The sequence below is a fragment of the Juglans regia genome, chromosome 1, assembly GCF_001411555.2.
Source record: "Juglans regia cultivar Chandler chromosome 1, Walnut 2.0, whole genome shotgun sequence".
In the NCBI taxonomy this organism is placed as follows: Eukaryota; Viridiplantae; Streptophyta; class Magnoliopsida; order Fagales; family Juglandaceae; genus Juglans; species Juglans regia.
In genome coordinates this window covers 17075682-17095867 of record NC_049901.1, presented here as the reverse complement: position 1 = coordinate 17095867, position 20186 = coordinate 17075682, and the positions used below count along the sequence as shown (strand labels likewise).

The following is a 20186-nucleotide window of genomic DNA, read 5'->3' as shown; positions in this document are numbered from 1 at the left end:
CCATAGGAGAGTGAACAACCTTTGCATTTGTCATGTTGGTGCAGCTAAGGAGATCGAGAATATACCTCTTTTGAATTTGGGCACGCGAAAGAAGGTAATTATCTTTTGTAAGTTCGATAGTTACCAAACTCTGCAGGTTGAAGGGTGTTGTTTGGGAGGGAGAGCTTGATGATATAGAGGAGATGGTGGAGGCCATTTGAAAAAAAAAAAAGGAGACGTTTGTCTTAGAGTGGCTGTGGTACCATAAATGGAAATGCAAAATAAAGTGATGATGTGCAATCTCACTCAATCAAATGAGGCCTATGTCTATGCTATTATATTTATATGAGGAAAGATTTACACTTATGGACATAGTGTTTTACATAGAAGGAAAGACATTAATGCTCTGTAACCGTGGCTTGATTTATGGGATTCTTCTCTTCAACACTAGTAAGGCGAGTATTGTTGAACACAAATTGCACTCCAAGTAATAAAGGCCTAGGCCAAGCCTACTAAACAAGCCTGCTAGGCCAAGTCCTGGAGATGCCTAGTCGGCTTGACGGCCCAAGGACTCGCCATTTGGCATGGAGTGTAAGGCCACAGGAAGAGGTAATAAACAGAGGTCCACGACGAATGGAGCATCGTAGCTAATCTGCAAACCGAACCAGCCCCCCACCAGGGGGATCCGTCAAGATCTTCGAATGGTAGGTTGAATTAAATTATCGCTATCTACAGGTACATTGATCGCTATCTATCATTTTTCTCTCTTCCATATAGTCGATTATGATAACTCTAATGGGTACTAACTTAAACATCAGAAGTATCCCGAGAGGAGGGGCCGGCTAGCTTCTCATATTCAAGAGCGAACGAGTGGTCGACGTGGAGTGGGTGCAGTCATGAGGGTGGGAAACTCATCCCTAACACATCTTGGATTTTCATCTAAATGGGAATTATGGGATGCCGCAAATGAACCCACATACCCCATGAAGGAAACAAATAGCATCTAGATTCTAGGGTTTGTTTTTCTTGAAATTTCGGAATAATAACTAACTAATTAATTAATTATATATAGTACAAGATCACTATATACTATATTAGGAAAGTCAACTATATCTCTTCTCTTTCTCAAAAGAATTGGGGTGTGTTAAAATAGTTACTTGTCTCAACATTTTTGTTGAAATTTAAAGACACACACACACAATAAATGATTAACATCGATAATTAAGCAGTATAGATCGTGCGCTAATAATGGTAGTGGAGAATGCAGTTCGCTCGATCGGCTGATTACATGCATGCAACATTTCTATCTACTCATCATGGCATTAAAAAAAGAGAGTAAGAATTGACGTGTTTTCTATTAAAAAAAGCAAACTTTAGTGCTTGCCTGAACTGGATATCTAAATCACACATCACTTATGCTGAAATTTCTATCTATTAATTATTGCTTTGGTAGTGGTGTTTAACTTTATCACGTACTGCGGCCCGTGCGAAACGGATAACCTCTGGTTGTCATTTCATTATGGGAAATGCTATATCTCCCGCTTGGAGCTCCCGCTGGAGATTAGTGTATTTTTTATGTGTTTTTTTTAAAATTATTTTTTATATAGATTTTTTTAATAATTTTAAATATTTTTAAAAAATAAAAAATTTTAAAATATTATTAAAAAATACTTTCTTAATCACGAAGTAAAATAAAAAATTATAAAAAAATATTTTTTTATTTTACTTCGTGATTAAGAAAGTATATTTTAATGATTTTTTTTTTTACTTTCTAATTAAGGAAGTATTTTTAATGATGTTCTAAATTTATTTTATTTTTTTAAAAATATTTTTTATAATTTTTTATTTTACTTCATGATTAAGAAAGTATTTTTTAATATATATTTTTTTACTTTCTGATTAAGAAAATATTTTCTGAATGATGTTTTAAATTTATTTTATTTTTTTAAAATATTTTAAAATAATAAAATATCTATATAAAAAATTACTTAAACAAAACATATGTAAAATAACACTACACCCCCAGCGGGAGCTCCCAGCGGGAGCCCCCAGCGGGGGCTGTAGCATCACCCTTTCATTATATACATGAGATGATGAATTTATTAATAATAATAAAATAATTTGAATTAAAAATATTTTACAAGATTTTAAAAATAGATTGAAAAAGATTAAATTAAAATATTATAAAATTAAAATATTATTAAAATATAATTTTTTAATATAATTTTTGTATTAGAATTTAAAAAGTTGAATTATTTTTTATTTTTTATTTAAAAGTTTGAGAAAGTTATTTGAAAATTATTTTTTGTATTTTGTTTGGAAGTTTGGAAAAGTTAAAATATTAATTATTTTTTGTTTGAAATTGAAAAATATTACTATTTGAATGGTATTTAGATGTTAATTGAGATGAGACGAAGCGATATAAGATAAGTTGAGACCATCTATAAAATCAAATGAGACCTAAGTCACAGACGAGATGATGTTATGGATGAAATGCACACGACAACAATTTTGAGCTTTTGGGACAAGATTATTTAGGGACGAACAAAATTTCATCCCTAAAAGTCATTTTATGGGATGAAATTTGATGACTTTACAAAATCGTTCGAACGGTAAAATAACCGTTCGAACAGTATTTTCTGTGACGAATTAAATCGTCTCAAAACCATTTTCCGTTCGAACAAAAAAAAATACTTTCGAACAGTAAAATCTTAGCGGGGAAGTAATTTATTATGGCAGGAAAAGTTCACAGCCGTTCAAACGATAATTATTTTTGTTCGATTGGAAAATATTTAGTAGCAAAACCTGGCGGGAAAGTTTCTAAACCGTTCGAACAGAATATATTTAGTTTGAACATATTTAAGCACCACATTTATACATTCGAACGTATAATATTAATTTTTGGTACGAAATTCAAAATATAAAAAATATATATCATATATACAAATTCATTAATTAATTTTATGTAATTAATTTTAAAATATTTTAATGATTTCTTTTATGTTAAATAAAATTTTTAGTTAAATAAATATTATCAATCATACACCACATAATGTAAATCAATAATTACTCCAGAAAAGACAAAATATTTAATTTACAACTAAAACAAATTATCAAAACACCATATCTACTATCCATAAGTATAACAAAAAACAAAATATAAATAAAAAATAGAAACTATTGTGTTGCGAGGTCTCTACACACATCCTCGACTATAACTAATTGTCTTTTTACCTGTGCCGGTCGAGTACTAAGCATGACCTGAGTTGCATTATTGGCATTAATCTATATACGTAACTCATTAACCTTTGTGCGTAACTCAAAGACGCTAGCCATAATCTCTGTATGCAACTCAGATATGGCAGTATGCACTGCATCGATCACGGCTGATGTGTGTATGCCGATCACCGCTGATGTGTGTATGTCGGCCATCTCCTTGCGAGTAGATGTGCGTGATGCCTCGTCTTGTGTAGATGTCTTACTAGCCCCAGTATCTCCCGGATGTGCACCTTTCTAAATATCATGTCAGAAACAGCTCCACGAAAACGAAATCTCGAGTGTCCCGTACTTCGTGACAGGGTGGTGTTGTTGATCGGCCTCATCGGCTCCCAGGAACGCTCGGCAGCTTCTGGCACAACCTCGGCATGTAGCAAAAATCGAGTGATGTGGATCCCAAATGGCAATATATCTGTCGTAATGAACCGAGCCTCTGATCGGATCCTCTCAAATATATACCCCACGAGGTCGATCGAAATGCCACGAGCGACTTGTATTATAAATCTCGCTCGATCCATGTCAACCTCGATCTTGTGCTGCTGAGGGTCAATATTGTTGGCGAAGATCAAATTCATAATCTTGAAGAAAGAATATAAATTTGTCTGCTTAATACTTTTCGTCCCATCGTACACTGGAGCATCTGAACCAATAACTAAGTCTCTGACCTCATGATCAGCAAGTGTATCGATCTCATCTGTGTAAACTGGTTCCTTATCCTGAGACATCTCTGCATCACCTGAAGGATCAAACTCTCTAGGCGGCAAGTTCGGATAGGCATTGAGAAGCCTAGGAATACCGAGAAATGCAGCGAGTCCGCCCGCTGAAAATATAACAGGAACTCCTCAGACACAGATCCTGTATGCCCCTCCATCATCTGGGCTGGCACCGCCGAGCTCTTTATAGAACTCAGTAACGGTTTCAATGTAGGAAATGAGCTACATTCTTGTAACAGCCCGCTAGAAATTCATTGGTGGAATTTCTATTGACTTTAGGAATCTAGTGAAAATCCCATAAGTTTTTACGAATCGACCAATCGATTAGGTTTTAGTCTGTCAACATAGTCAGTGTTATCACTCACTATGGTGCTAAAAATATAAGTTTTATTTATTTGAGGTGGTTAGAAGTGTCAGAATGCATTATGGTCCACGCCATTAGACTCAGTGGATTATTTAGAATTTTATGGCGCAATATCTTATTTTCATAATTCCGGACGAAACGTCTGTTGGAAATTGTAAAATTATTTTTAGGGGCACTTCGAGGTTGAATTTCGGTAAACAATTTTCACTGTAAGTTAATATGAATATTTAGGAATTTTTAGTATTAAGTTTATGATTCACTTTTTCGGAGTGAATAGTAATCTCGATAAGTGTACCAATTGCAGTGTTTCAAAATCACAATGTGGAATGTCCAAATTAGATTAGAGAAGTTTTATTTGAAAACTTGGCAAGATCTTAGCCACACTTAGTGAATAATATTAGACACTTGGCACCATGAGGAATGTTTGTTGGATTTGAAGGAATCATCAAGGTGTGAGATCATGTCACTTAAGCAAAACCTTGTTTCATCTACTCAACCAAATGGTGGCAGACCAAAAAAGGTTTCAATCCTAGTGAAACCCTAAATGGTGGGAATCCAATTGAAAGCCCAAAAACTTGGTTGAAACCGAAACCCTAAACGGTTTCCCCAAACCCTAAAGTTGGCCTCTAAACCCTTTCTAATCCGATTTCTAGCATTATGTTTAATCACTTAATTAAATCACTTTCACATGCTATTAATCCTTCAAATTTGTGTTTGAACATCATTATCCAACCTTGCTAACCTTGAAAAATTGATTGGACCAAGTGATATTGGATTTGGGCTTGATAGCAACCCAAACCCTCTTTAAACCCCAAAATTTAGGCCCATTCGGTTTAGGCCCATTAAGGCCCACGAATTTGGTCACCATAGGTTTGCTTCATGGCTAAGTTTTGTACCTCCACTTGGTTGGCCAGATCTTTACAAGAAGGGCCTAGAAGGTTCTTGAAATACATAGCTAAAGGGCCACCTCACTCATTCACTCTTACACTCCACCTTAAGAAAAGATATTGGTCTGATTTTTATGAGAAGAAAAGGCCAACACTCAACCATTCCTTCAGTCCTATCACTTTACATAGTTTGTGTAAGAAGCTCTCCAGTCCACTTCCCACGAAAAGCAGCTCTCCTTTACATTTTTCCTTCATAGAACACAAAAGACACTCTCAGATAGTTTTTTGTACCTCTTTTGAATGCCTGTTTCGAAGCTTTTTTAAGTGTTTTCTCGCAATGTTTTCTTCATGAAAGTTGTTTCTCTTGGAGTCTAGTTTACGTGGATATCTTATTTGTTCCATTTGGAGATCATTGTATTGGCAAAAAGTTGTTTAGACCCCAAAAATGTCATTCTGGGCGATAAACTGGAGAGTGTGTTATATTTTGGAGTTTTTGACTAAGCTAATGAACAGATCTTGGTCCGAAATTTTTATGGAGTACTGTTAACATGTGTATATGATTATTGGTTGAGGATTTTTTGCATGATTAAAAGTTTTGGTGAAATATTTTCTTAGGTCTAGAAACTTAGAAACTGGAAGAGGAAAAACAGTTTCTGTTTTGAGAAAGTTTAAATCTTTTATGGTTTAATCTTATTCCAATGACTTTGATATTTTTATTGGAAGATCCTAAGCCTCTTATATACATGTTAGAATGTTATTTTGAAGATATTTTATGTTAGTTTCAAAGATATGAAATTTTATGCAACGGGATATTCGGTTAGGCCAAAGTGATGATGTTCTTGGCTAAATTTATGTTTTGGTTGATTTTTACCCATGTGATCTTGAGTTTGAAGCTTGGATCTGTTTTAGGACACCTTTTTGAACCATGTGATGTTTTGGTTTGAAGATCACTTCTTTATAAGTAATGGATCAAGAGGTTGATCAAAACAAGTTGGAAACAAAATTTTGTTTTGAACTTAGAAGAGAAACCAAAAAGTTCCAAGTATGGTTTTAGTGATTTTGATGACTTTTGTTCATGATTCAAAACATGATTATTCTTAAGAATATGTTATGAGTGTAGTAGAAGAAAAATTTTGGTTTAATCATGAGTTTTGAGATTTGAAAGAATTACAACAAAAAGCAAAGGAAATAGCCTTGTAAGTTTCGGCCATATAGAGTTTTGATGGTTGTGTTTAGTTTTAAATTTTTCTGAATTGATATTTGAGCTTAGGACAAAATTTACATAAGGTATGTAAATTTTGGTGATTTTTGGAGTTAGGATGCAAAATCCTTAAGTCAGGGGTAAAATGGTCATTTTCCCCACATGTAGAGGGTAAAATGGTAATTTTACTCTAAGTTGATATTTTTCCATATTCCTAATTGTTAGTGATTAAGTTCTAATTTTTAGAAATCACTACTTTCAGTTTCTCGTGATCGCATTTGAGTTTTGTCTCGAAGCGCGAAGATCGAGGTAAGTTAGCTTTTAACTTACTATCAATTTAATGTGTATGTGTGATAAGTAAGGGAACTAAATTGTATGTATGTATGTTATCACATGTGCCATGCCAAGTCATTACGTATTTATCTGTTACACAGAATTTATTCTGTCATGAATTATTCAACTGTTACACAAGATATTATGTCACATCTTGCTATACAATGCAAGTATGTCATGTTAAGTATGCCATTTGTTACATGTATTTCATGTCACGTAATATTCACTGTCACATGTTACACCATGTTAAGAAATGTTGTCTGTTATATGGTATACCATGTTACGAAATGTTGCATGTTACATGTATGCCATGTTATGAAATGTACTCTGTTATATTTTTGTCTTGAAGTATGTCATGTCTATCATCTTACGTTCATGTCACGTTATGCTACGTCATGACTTTTGTCTTTTATGTCATGTTACGTCATGTTACGTCATGTTACGAAATGTCATGTATAACAATTAAGTTATTCATATCAATCACGACCCTAAGCGCTAGGATGGGGTAATATCTTAGTGGAACTCCTTTGTTCACGCTGGAGTGTCTAAATAGGTGTGAAATTTCCTGGGTTGACGAAGTACGGTCAACAGGTTGCAAATGAAGCCTAATTAGCTGGTCACCGGAGCGCGCCAGGCACTAACGACGATGGTGTCACACATTATGTTATGTGTGTCCACAACAAGTGTGGCACAAACAGATAAGTCATAGGGCCACAACAACTGTGGAGCATACACTACGTGAGACACAACAATTGTGACACGTAAAATACGTGAGACCACAACAACTGTGGAGTACGTATTAACGCACTCACAGCTGGTATAGAAACCTGTGATGTGATGCGGTAATCGGCAGGGACACACGGCTCAAGGGGACCTATGTAGCACCCATATGGTCACTTTAATGATTAAGTCTATTGAATAAAATTCCAAGTTCAAGTCATGTTTCACGTTATATTATGTTCAAGTTTACGTTCACGCAATCATGGTAATCTCATGAGACAAGAATATGTTCCAAGTTCATGTTATGTTATGTTCACGTTTACGTTATGTTCCAAGTTTACATTTATGTTATGTCATGCTCAAGTTAATGTTCAAATTATGCATGTTCACGTTCATTTTATGTTTCAAGTCCATGTTATATTTCAAGTTCACGTTCATGCTATGTTTAAAGTCCATGTTATGTTTCAAGTCACGTTCACGCTAAGCTTCAGTTTCAGTTTAAGTTATGCCAGTTATGTTATGTTGTATGTCAAGTTATGCTATGATTACTTTTGATTTGATTATGCATTCATGCTTTTAATGCCATGCATGCAACATTAACCTGTCTGGAAGTTTCCTGTTAACTTGCTGAGATTTGTAATCAAATCTCACTGTGGTAGTCCCAATTACCATTACTCCCGAATGGTAGATTTTGTTACAGGATCTGAAGGAGAATCGAGAATCAACCAACTGGAAATGATCGACTAAACATTGGTGTGACGTAGATGGTGGTAAAGTAGTTACCTCAAATTACTACTTGTATTTGTGGAGTTCAATCTCCAACGCTCTTTTGATCACAACCATTTTGGACTAGTGTTGTGATTTCAGTTGTTTAGTACGTCATTATGTTTGAAGTATGTTTTAAGTATTTGAGATATTTCAGTTTGGTGCATAGTATTACTGAAGAAAAAAATTATCCGCTGCGAATATTGTATAATGCTAGATGCATGCTAGGAATATTGCATCTTATATGTCATGAACGGGGGCAGGTAACCTTGTGTTGCATGTCTCGACGCTTCAAATGTCCGTCCGATCCCAAGCGGAACTTGGGGGTGTCACAATTCCTTTTTCTCGCTGATCTAAAATTAGTGTCCAACCACGATCATTGAATACTGATGGGAGGGAATGATCCTCCCATATAAGAGCTACAAAATCATATAGTTTTACCTGTCGCACAAGTAAAACAATCCGCTTTCGAACTGTTTGGATGGAAGGTTCCCCTGATCTACCACGCTTACGGCCTGCCCCAATAAGACATTATTATGAACCTGAAATTTTAAAAATAAAAATATATATTCAACATTAGTGATAAAATCTAATTACGACGAAAAGATTTACAAAATTATATACTAATAGCAATTTAATAAATTAATTGATAGAACAATTCAATGAAACGATGAAAACAATTTAATAAGCTAATACAAAGTAAATCGTACGAATGTAATATTAAGTGATCGAACGATAAATTTACGTTCGAACGATAAAATATATGGTCGAACGGAAAACTGCACATTGTTCGAACGTATAAAATTGTTCAAACGTCAATGTTAAACTCGTTCAAACGCATTCGAACGGAAACTAGATTGAGCTCGGACATGGCTGAGTCAACTCAGCGGCCATGAAAACACTTAAAAATGCATCGATTCCGTGGGTTTCTTCGACAAAACACATACTATTCTTCATTTCTAAACATCATACGGTGGATTGGTGATGTTCTACGATGACTATTGATGGAAAAATATAATTTTTCTAGAGAAACCGAATAAAACCATAAAACCATAAAATAAATGGTAAAATAACTTTTAAAATGCATACCTTCACTTGAGAGGAAGATTGTTTGATGTAGGTGCTAATTATAGTGGCAAACGACGGGGATTGATGTGCGTTCAAATGTTCTCTCTCATTTTCAAATGGTGGGGACGAAGACCTGAGAGAAAGTTCTGCCCGCGATAACATATATGTGCATATCTGTTCGAACGTTATATTTGACCATTCGAACGGTTTTAAATTACCGTTCGATCGGTATTTGTTTCAAGTTTAGTAAAAATTTATATTAAATATATATTATATTTATAATCCTATAATTTAATATAATATATACTATTATAGTAGATTATATATACTGTAATACATATGTAATATTATAGTATATTATAATATATATTATGATAATATAATACTTTAAATGAAAACATAATAACTTATATATATTATTATAGTATAATAGTAATATATCATAATACTTTATTATCAAAGTGTAGTATAATATATGATAGTATAGTATAATATACATAATACTATATATATTACTAATTTTATTATATTTTCCTTTATACTAATTTAGTATAATATAATATATATGATACTATATATAGTATATAGTACTAATATATATGATACTATATATTACTAATAGATATCATCTTACATTTTTATAGTATACTTTGGTATAGTATAATATATACTATATTATATATATGATATTTAGTATAGATTATTATATATATGATAGTATATCTTACTATATATACGATATTATATATTACTAATACATATGATCTTATAGTACTTTTCATTTAATGATGAAAATAAATATATTTAAACATTAAGGTGATGTATTTGAACGGTATTTGTGAACCGTTTGAAAGCTTTATTTGCGTTTGAACATTTGAAAAAAACATTCGAACAATTTATTGCAGTAGTGAGAAAATATCACGCCAATTAATGACTGTGCATTACCGTTCAAATGTTCTTTGTCATCGTTCGAACAGATTATTGCAGTGTTGGGAAAATATCCCGCCAATTAATGATTGTACATTACAGTTCGAATGTCCTTTGTCAGAGTTCGAACGGTTTATTACAGTGGTGGAAAAATATCTCGCCAATTAAAGATTCTTGGATTACCATTCGAATGACATTTTTCGTCGATCGAACGGCGTTGAAGAAATTTGTGCAGGCGGGAAAATTGGCGCGTTGAAATTATTTCGCGTTCAACCGCACTTTATTTACATTCGAACGGTTAGTGAGAAATTAAAATCTTCACGCATGCCGCCAGTCCTTCATTTTTCTCTCTCATTTGTTTTCTCTCCAAAATCTTACATTTTCTTAACACAATCATTCATTCTATCATCTTACAAAAAGGATTACACACTTATTTTGCTAAAAAGTATGACTTCTTTTATCATTTTACTTCTAAATCAATTATTAATTCTATTTTTTTAATATATTGTATAAGTGTTTATTGGAGAAATTTATACTGTAATATAGTTATTTATTGATTTTGTAGTTTATATATATTGTGTAAGTGTTTGTTAGATTAAATAAAAAATATGTTTGTTAGAGGGTTGATATTCGAAGTATATACGAGTAGGAGTGTAACCGGTTCGGTTTTGGACAAAATATAGGACCGAATCAGTATGTACGGTTTTTCATTTTTCAAAACCGATTACGTCCCGGTTACCCTCCTAAACCGGTACATCCGGTTTTACCGGTTTCCGATCTGGTCCGGTCCGATTTTTCAATTTTTTTAAAATGTAAAAAACATATAATAAAATGTTACTTCTTATGATAAAATATTATTAATAATTTAATATATATATTATGTCTAAAGTATATGATCAATTAAATTTTCATTTTTAAGATTAAACTTTTATTTTATAAATTATAATAACATTATCTTATATATAATTATATTAATAACATATAATCAAACAAATTATAAATGTACATATGAGTTTGTGATGTTTTGTGAGATTGTGTCTCGTCTGAATTGGATGGTGTTTGGAATCTAGGTTGAGACCGTTCGAACGCGGTAATATTCCGTTCGAATGGATAAACATGTTCGAACAATATATTACCGTGTTCGAACAGTTGTAAAAATTATCTTAAACTATCATATAAATATGTAATATTATAGTAGATTATATATAGTATATATATGTAAGAATTAATAATACTTAAACTCATATTAATATTTAAAATATAATAGTTATAAAAACTATCTTACAATTAACTTAAAAGGGGATAAAATTATATTATAAAAACATAAGAATTAATAATACTTAAACTAATATTAATACTTAAAAGGTAATAGTTGTAAAAACTATCTTACAACTAACTTAAAAGGGGCTAAAATTATATTATAAAAACATAAGGATTATTAATACTTAAATTCATATTAATATTTAAATATTAATTAAACTATGAGGACTAACTTAACAAATAATAAAAGATAATAGTTGTACAAATAAATGCGAGTAATCCGAACGATATATCAGACGAACTATATGCACAGGCACAAGGCCCTTCAAGACGTGCTGCTTGATATTCTACATGTATTTTTCGAGGAAGTAGGTATCACAGAATTGATCAAGAACTTTATAGGAAGACACAAAATAATGGTGTCCTTGTCGAAAGGAGTCATGATGGAGACAATGTTGATTTCTATGGAATTATCGTAGATATAATTGGAATGAGATATGTGGGAGAGCTTGTGATTTATATATTTAAGTATGATTGGTGGAATTTAAGTAATTCTCGAAAGTGAAAATGCCAGGATGAATATTTTATGAGTATTAATACATCAAAAAAATAGTATGAAGATGATTATTTTATTTTGGCTTCCCAAGCATCTCAAGTATTTTATTTAGACGATCATTAGTTAGAAAATCAATGGTAAGTAGTACAAAAATTTTCTCCTAAAAATATTTATGACGTTATCCTTAAGGCGGAGGGACAAGATGAAGAAGAAGATGATCCCTCTACTCAAGAAGTATACCAAAAGAGTCAACCTACCTTTAACTTATTTGTGGATTTGAGCCAGTATGAGATAATCCCATTACAAAGGGAAAATATTGAGGCTGAAATAGTTGAGGCGACAGTTGATCAAAGTGTTGACTCATCTGAAGTATCTACAGATGATGAGAGCGAATCTATAGATGAAACTGATATTTGATCGATTTTGTGTTCACATTATACATTATCTCGCAATTATGCCACCAAAGAGGAAGGAAGTTCGTATCCCATCTCTACCTGTTCCTAGCTCTCCGTCTGACTCACCATTGAAGATTGACTCTACGAAACAAGGTAAATAGCTAATACTCAATTTTTCAATTAAGATATATGATAATTGATACAAGGTAAATAACTAATATTATTTTATAGAGATAACAATACAATCTCATCACGGACGAGACATTACTAGAGGCGCGACGTTGGAGAAATATTGTAAAGTAGGTAAGATTAACATTAACATTCCTAACGAACATACCGAAGGCAAGGGACAACAAGCAGCTTGGCTTGCATCGCATGTGGGTGCTCTTACACGGACTTATGAACCTTTGGCTACGAGTTCATGGCATAAAGTCCCGCAAGATGTGAAAGAGCTTATAAAGAAGCGTTGTTTTGTACGTAATATTTAAATAATAAATTTATATTGATATTATTTAATATTGTAAATGATAATATTTTTGTGTATATACTTTTTAATGATGACTTCGAACTAAATTTTGGTCGGAGAGAGGAGCGTAAGACTGTCGAAGAGCTGATGTGTAATGCATTCTGCAAGTATAAGACGATGTGTCACGAGTATTACAAGAAGTATAAGGACAAGGAATATGCGCGCCAGTATCATTTTCAGGATGTCCGACTTGAAGAATGGAGAAAACTTTGCGACATGTTTGAGGACCCATTATATAATGTAAATTAAATGAATTTTTTATGTGTCATATTTGTAATATTTACTTACTAACTCTTACAACTTCTATGCAGGAGCGAAATTCGATAAACAAAATGAATAGATCGAAGTTAAAGATTTATCATCATGCAGGCTCAAGATATTTCCATCGACTCTCTCAGAAATTAGTAGTGTAATTTTTATTTATTTATTTTATTTTATTTTATTTTATTTATTTATTTTATTTTATATAGTTTGTTTTTAATATAGACTTTATATCTTAACAATGTCTCTTGTAGAAAGAGTCAGACACCAATTATGATCTGACAAAATTATATGTTGCATCAAATACTAATAGTAATGGAGAGTGAACCCATCCCGATGCTCGTGAGAATTATGAAAGTATTATAATTTCTTTTAATTAATAATATTTAAATTATTGTGTCAATATTAAATTTATATGTTGTGTGTAGGATAAAATGGTTGCCCTACGTGCTAAAACTGCATCAATTCATAATTCATCAACAAGTGATGTTGAAATTTTTACACAAGTTCTGGGTTAACGTTTGGGCTACTTGAAGGGTTTGGGTCGCTGTGTAAAGTCTTCAAACTCTTCATCAACGTCAAACACTACTGCTATTGCGTTAGATAATGCAAATTCTAGGATCAAAGAATTGATGACAAAACAACAAAAGTTAGAGGCTTAATTGACGAAACAAGCAGACATGAAGATACGCATAAAACAACAAGAAGATCAACAAAGAGAGATGCAACTCCAAATGCAAGAACAACAAAGACGGATGTAACTTTAAATGCATATGCTTATGCAACAATTCAAGCCTCCAAACAATTGATTTTCATTAGAAGTATTTTTACATATTGAACAATTATATATCATGTACTGATAATTTTATTAATATTATTAGTATTTTATTTATTTAGTTCTGACTTATTAGATTAGTTTTATTTATATTGAACAATTTGTAATATATTTTTGAAATTTAAATATCTATTTGATTTTAAATTAGTATTGTCCAAGAAATTAATAACCATTCGAACTCTCATCAAACGTTCGAACAAATATAAATCGGACACAACTGTTCGAACATCGCAAGTTAGAGTTCGAACAATAAAAAATTGTGCGCCATTGGAACACGTTTGAACAGGCAATTCACTATTTATTTTCGATCATCAATTTTTTTGTTCGAACGTTTCTTCATGTGTATTTGGTCGAATTGACTGGTATCGATCGACCGGCCATAAAATACCCGTTCGAATAGTTCCTCATTGTTTGAACGTTATTTACTATGTTTGAACGAATTTTCGAGACGAATTTAAATTGTCCAAAAAAAAAAAATCCGTTCTAATGCAATCGAACGGTCTAGCTTAATTTCGTCCTAAAAGACATTTTTTAGGACGAATTTGTGATTTTCATCCCAAAATACCTTTTAGGACAGTTTTATTAAGACGAATTTGAGACAATTTTTTTTCGTCCCAAAATATATTTTAAGACGAAATGCCAATATTTTGGAATGAAAATTTTCAATCCAAAAGACCTTATTTATTGTAGCCGCAAGAAATACTGATTATTAGACCCGTATAAGCAAAAAAGATTAAGGCAAAGAAGAATTTATATTCCGATGATTTTAATTATTATATTTTTCATAATCTTTTAATGCGATATTAAATAGTTTAAAAGTATTTATTATTTTTATTCATCTTCCAATCAATTTAATGATATGTAGCATTAAATGACTCAAAAGTATTTATGATAAATAAAAAGATGGTTAAAATTTGAATAGGCCAAATAGCATTCGAAGTTGTTCACAATATCTTGATTATTTGCATTTGACACATTCCACAGATTTTCTTAAGGAAAAAACTGTTTTGCCTCCTAAGTTGTACAGCTATACTTGACCGTTTGGGAAAAAATTTTATTTTTTATTTTTTTATTTAATAATTAAAGAAGTAATTTTAAGTGTATTGATGTATTTTTTTTTATTTTTTAAAAATATTTAAATATGTAAATAGAAAATGAAAAAAAAAGTTGTAAAACAACTAGCGGTCAAAATGAGCATGCTACTCTAGGTGCACCCGACTCTTTTCTCAAACTCGAAGTTGGGAAGAAAAGAAAGATAATTTACTCATTGTGGTGTAAAATGGAAAGAAGGGCCCTTGGTAGATATGGGTTTGAAGACTCGGAAATGAAATTTTGAGTGCCAGTTTGAGCTCCCAGGTGTTAGTAGATACTTACGCTTTGTTTGATTTTTTTTTTTTTTAAGGAAAACTGTCATCATTCATTAATCAGAAAAATTTATATTTATCATCGAATATGTGCAAGGATACCTCTATATCAAAACTCATAAACCAATTAATGCATTTAGAGTTCTACCAATACATAATTTCTTTTTGTAACTAGTCTGGCCTTCCTTACTGCTAATACTCTTTACAGACAAACGTTAAAGAGATAACACTCTACCTAAACAGAGGCTTACCATCACTCTTCATAGAAATAGATGACTCAACCTTTACAAATAAAAGTCCAAGAAACGAACTTCTTTTTTTACTAAATAATAAAAAAAAGTAGTAAGATAAATACGAAAAAGAACAGATTAAACTATCTTGATAGAAAAAGTGGATGGATGGAAAAAGACAGCAAAACTCAAATCAGAAAGCTTTTTACGAGTTAAAGCGTTTGGTCAGGATTTTTTAAGAGAGAGGGGCCTTCCTCGTCCCAGGAGTTTGTAGATGCTTGGGCTTTGTCTGAAACTCGAGCAGGATAAAAGAATATTTGAGAGATGCATTTGTTCGGATATATACGTTGTTGGGAATGAGGAGAAACCCTTTACGAGTAGTGCTTCATTTCCATTGACAACTGAGGAAGCACAATGAACTGTTGGGATTATTTTATTACATCAAATTGATCTATCTTATCTAATTTGTGGTTGGGTGGATACCCATTTTAATATACCTTACCGTAATCAGAAAGGGTGGAAAAACTTAAAAAACTATGTCTAGGCTGCACGCTTGCGTCAAGAATGAACAATTTAGCCTTCCCTTCGCCCCCATCCATATCTGTGAAGGACAAGAAGAATACAGTTGCCCATGATGTATGCAACTCTCGTCAACTGCACTTGGCACAAAACGTACAGCTTCTGTATCTTGCTTCTTGATGCCATATTAGGGTAGCGATACAAGTGTTGCAGTAGGCTGAATCCTTTCTAATTGATATCCATTTGAGACAACCATGGGCTCTAGTTCAATCACCAATCGGGTTTTCTTCTCTCAGCCTATGCTATATACGCAGCCTGTCTTAAACCCACACCATGGCACGACCGCAAGTGGTACGTTCCTAATCAGAATCCTTTTGCCGGGTTGCCCCAGCAAGCCAACAAGGATTTATCACTTAGTACCAAGCATTTATTACTATTTACTAAGTCTGATAGGATCTCACACCTTCCCCACATATTCCCCAACCAGTGGTCTCACATAAGTGTAAAAGCTTGGGAGGAGAATGATCAACCCGTAAGTCAACTACTTTGGATGAAACAGCAAATGGGTGGCTCATCGCTTCAGAGAATATGTAGTCAATGGGGGGAAAGCTTATGAATCAAATCCCTAACGAAACAATTTATGTACAACAATGAACTAGAAAGTCTTTATCATGGTTGTATGTGAGATAATGCAAAATAGGTTAGCACCAATGCAACCACAGCTAGAACTTCTGGATGACAACTGAATTGGCAATGCCGGCCTGGTCTATAATCTGGTCCAGATCGGCAAGTTGTTTTGGAGGGAACCCCATTGTCAGCAGTTGGTACGTTCCAACTCCACCAGGTCTTGATGCATCAATAAAATCGTGGATGTCTCTGATTGTATGGTGGAGGTTGAATCGAGAAACAATGCGGGTACCATCAGCCAATCTTAGCTGAATAGAAGTTGAAGGCAATGACTCATTGACCACTAAACCCATTGATGGCAATGGAGTAATGTTAGAGGAAGTGTCAGCAACAGTGGGTTCAGAGGTTGCAGGGGTGGTAGCTGTGCTACCTAAAGTTCTTCCTACTCCCCGAAAAGGTATGCGGCGCTTTGCCGGCTCCTGAAGTCAAGCAATAGGACAAACAGAACAGTAAGAAACACATCCGGAAAGAAACAAAACAAAGGAGATCTGGGGAGAAATAGAGACATACAGGGTAGTTTTCATCCCGCTTCTCAAGATCAACATGTACAGCAGTTCTGCTATCTGGGGCTTCAAGCTCCTCTGGACACTCAGACTCCTTGATGCTCTGGCATTGAGTTACAATTGATCACAAGGAAACATCTCTACTAGAATAGATTGCTAACAAAACGGTACAAACAAGACCTTCCATAAGAAAACAATTTGTACCCATTTTAGATTTTGTAGAATAAGTAGGATCTCTTAAAAGATAAGACGCCAAGGCAGAAAATGTGGAATGGGAATACATGAAGGGAAAAAATGGATCAGAAAAACATGCAGATCATCAGCAACCCTAATAAGTTAATTCTATATGCACCTTTTCATCCCAAGAAGTTTTTGGACTTCTTTTTGATGAAATTTGATGGAAAAAAATTTGGGTTTTGGCATCATATAATAACTATTAAAACAAGGTCAAATAGAATATCTAACTCTCACGAACCATAATAGCACAAAAACAAAATTAAAGCATAAAGTATTATGGCTGATGTCTGTCAACACCACTCTGAATGGAACTTCATTACAATAATACCTCCAAGAAGGATGCATTTGCAGGATCATCAAACCTTCGCAAAGGACCATTATCCACAGAGAACCCATTTCTCCAAAAAGTGATAGTGTGATTGACAACTTCAGGTGGCTGAAGTGCAGATGACACTGTACCTCCTGAGAGTAATCGTGCCGTTCCAGTGAAACTTTTTGAGCTTGAAGATGGTCGAAGGTGATCAGCAGGTTCTTCAATAGCAACCTGTCTGGCTCTATTGAAAATTGTATCCACATCATTACCCTTGGGCTTTGTAGGATCTTGGACCAGCATTCCACTGCAACCAGAAGTGGGTGGATTAAAACTAGCAATAACTGTTGTACAAGATGCAACAAAAATATTAGATTTAGCAACAAAAACAATACTGATCTTGTTAATAAATGCCTTGAAATTGCAATCGACAAACCTAATATGGATATTTCTGGTTGGAGAAAAAGAGGATATAACACCAGCTTGATGACAACAGAATCTACTACACTTATGAGTGCATATAATAAACTAAGCCATAAAGTATAGTCAATATTAAACTACCTCCAATTGGGTCCAGTGAGGCTTGTTTTCTTATTACGGTTATGAGGCTAAAAAGGTGCTATGGAATCTCCCAAAGGACCTATTTTCCTCATAGATGGAAAATAGATAGAAGTGAAAGAACACAGATAAAACCTTTCACGAACAACTTAATTGTTTGATACCAGATAGCTTTGACTACCGGGAAGTGGATATAGAACTGGATTTCTTCAATAGAAAGTTTTGAGGTCTATCCTGATAATAAAAATTTTCCCTTTCTCATAGCTGGCGGGGGGTTTCTTTAAGTCATACTTCAATTCATAGTTCATCAGATGCTTATGCTTCTATTCTCTTTTTCTGCAAAAGATATACATCTCTTGATAAACTAGACTACAATGCCAATTCCATGTTCGTTCTTACTACTTTTTACTCATCAAAATTTCACAAAAGAATATATCTTTTTAAGATAATCAACAAGACGACTCTCCACACAATAAAATAAACTCACTTATATACACTATGATCCGACACAGATCTAAGATCTAAGCTCCTCAAAGTTACGGATTCTGAGAGTTACGGATTCTGAGAGTCAACTCAAGCGATGGAAAACACAAACAAGACCATTTCATCAAGATGATACAAAATCTTCACCTTCAACCAAACCCAATTATTTAGCTGAAAACATAGTAATCATTGTCATCTATTCAATCACAATGGACTCTGTTTATCAACATCTTGTATATACTCAATATATTTGCAATTGGTGTTGCATTTTCTGTTATTCTCATGTAAGAGTCGAAATTTGAACTTCCTTCACAATCAGCGAAAAAAAATCGAGTAGGAAGAACATAAACGAATAAATAAAATAGAGTACCTCTTCTCGCCACCGGTGTAGTACTCCTGAGGCTCATCGGAGTCGTCACTAATATCAAACTCATCCGGTGCCGACCGGTTTAGATCGGAGAGCGTACGGACGTTGCCACGTGTAGTACTACGGCTCCGGGACGACCTGTTGTTCTTCTTCTGCTTCCTCTTTCCCCGCTTCGACCGGAGTTCGTACGGAGCCCTAGACGGCTTCGGGGAAGCCGATCGGGACCGCGAAAGCGAGGGAGAGTAGTCGGGCGACTCCGGCTCCGAATGTGGCGACGGGGAGCGTGGGGGAACGGTCGGGTGCGTAACGACAGCGTCGGTTTCTGCGTTAGCGTGGACGACGTCTTCGTCGTTGTTGGTGGGGTCGTCGAGGAAGGTGGAAACGGCGGCGTCGAGGTCGAAATTGTGGCTCTCTAAGAAGAAAAGGGCTTCTTCTCTGGACGAGGAGGTGATCTCACAGAAAGCTGTGACTAACCCTTCGTTGTTGTTATTGCTGTTTGGATTGGGCTCTTGAGCTTCGCTTTCCATGGTGGGAGGAGAGAACGGGAGTTTTCTGAGCCTTCTTCAGCCTTCAATCGACAATCGGATTGCTTGGAGCTGGAGAGAAAGGCAGGTAAATAATAACCTTGTACGTTACCTCCAGCTCTTTTTAAACGGTATATACCATTGGGAGTCTGTGATTCTATTAAACGGCGTGGTACTATAGTCCACCGTCACACCGTTTTGATGAATATATAATCTTACTGATCTTTACAAAATGTTTTGATCATTGATATATGAAAATTCTCTGTTATCATATGGGTCTTTTTCAAAAAAAAAAAAAAAAAAAAAAAAACAAAACATATGGGTCTTGCATTGAAAAA

At 34.0% G+C, this 20186-nt stretch overlaps 1 protein-coding gene across 1 annotated transcript; it reads right to left on the bottom strand.

Moving 5' to 3' along the window:
- Positions 1-16701: 16701 nt before the first annotated feature.
- LOC109001804 (plant UBX domain-containing protein 3-like) lies at positions 16702-20022 on the bottom strand. The gene is made up of 4 exons (XM_018979237.2): positions 19328-20022; positions 17935-18223; positions 17377-17472; positions 16702-17285 (listed from the first exon to the last, which is right to left on the bottom strand). The coding sequence occupies exons 1-4, from the start codon at positions 19849-19851 to the stop codon at positions 16902-16904; spliced, it is 1293 nt and encodes a 430-aa protein (XP_018834782.1). The 5' UTR covers positions 19852-20022; the 3' UTR covers positions 16702-16901.
- Positions 20023-20186: the final 164 nt, after the last annotated feature.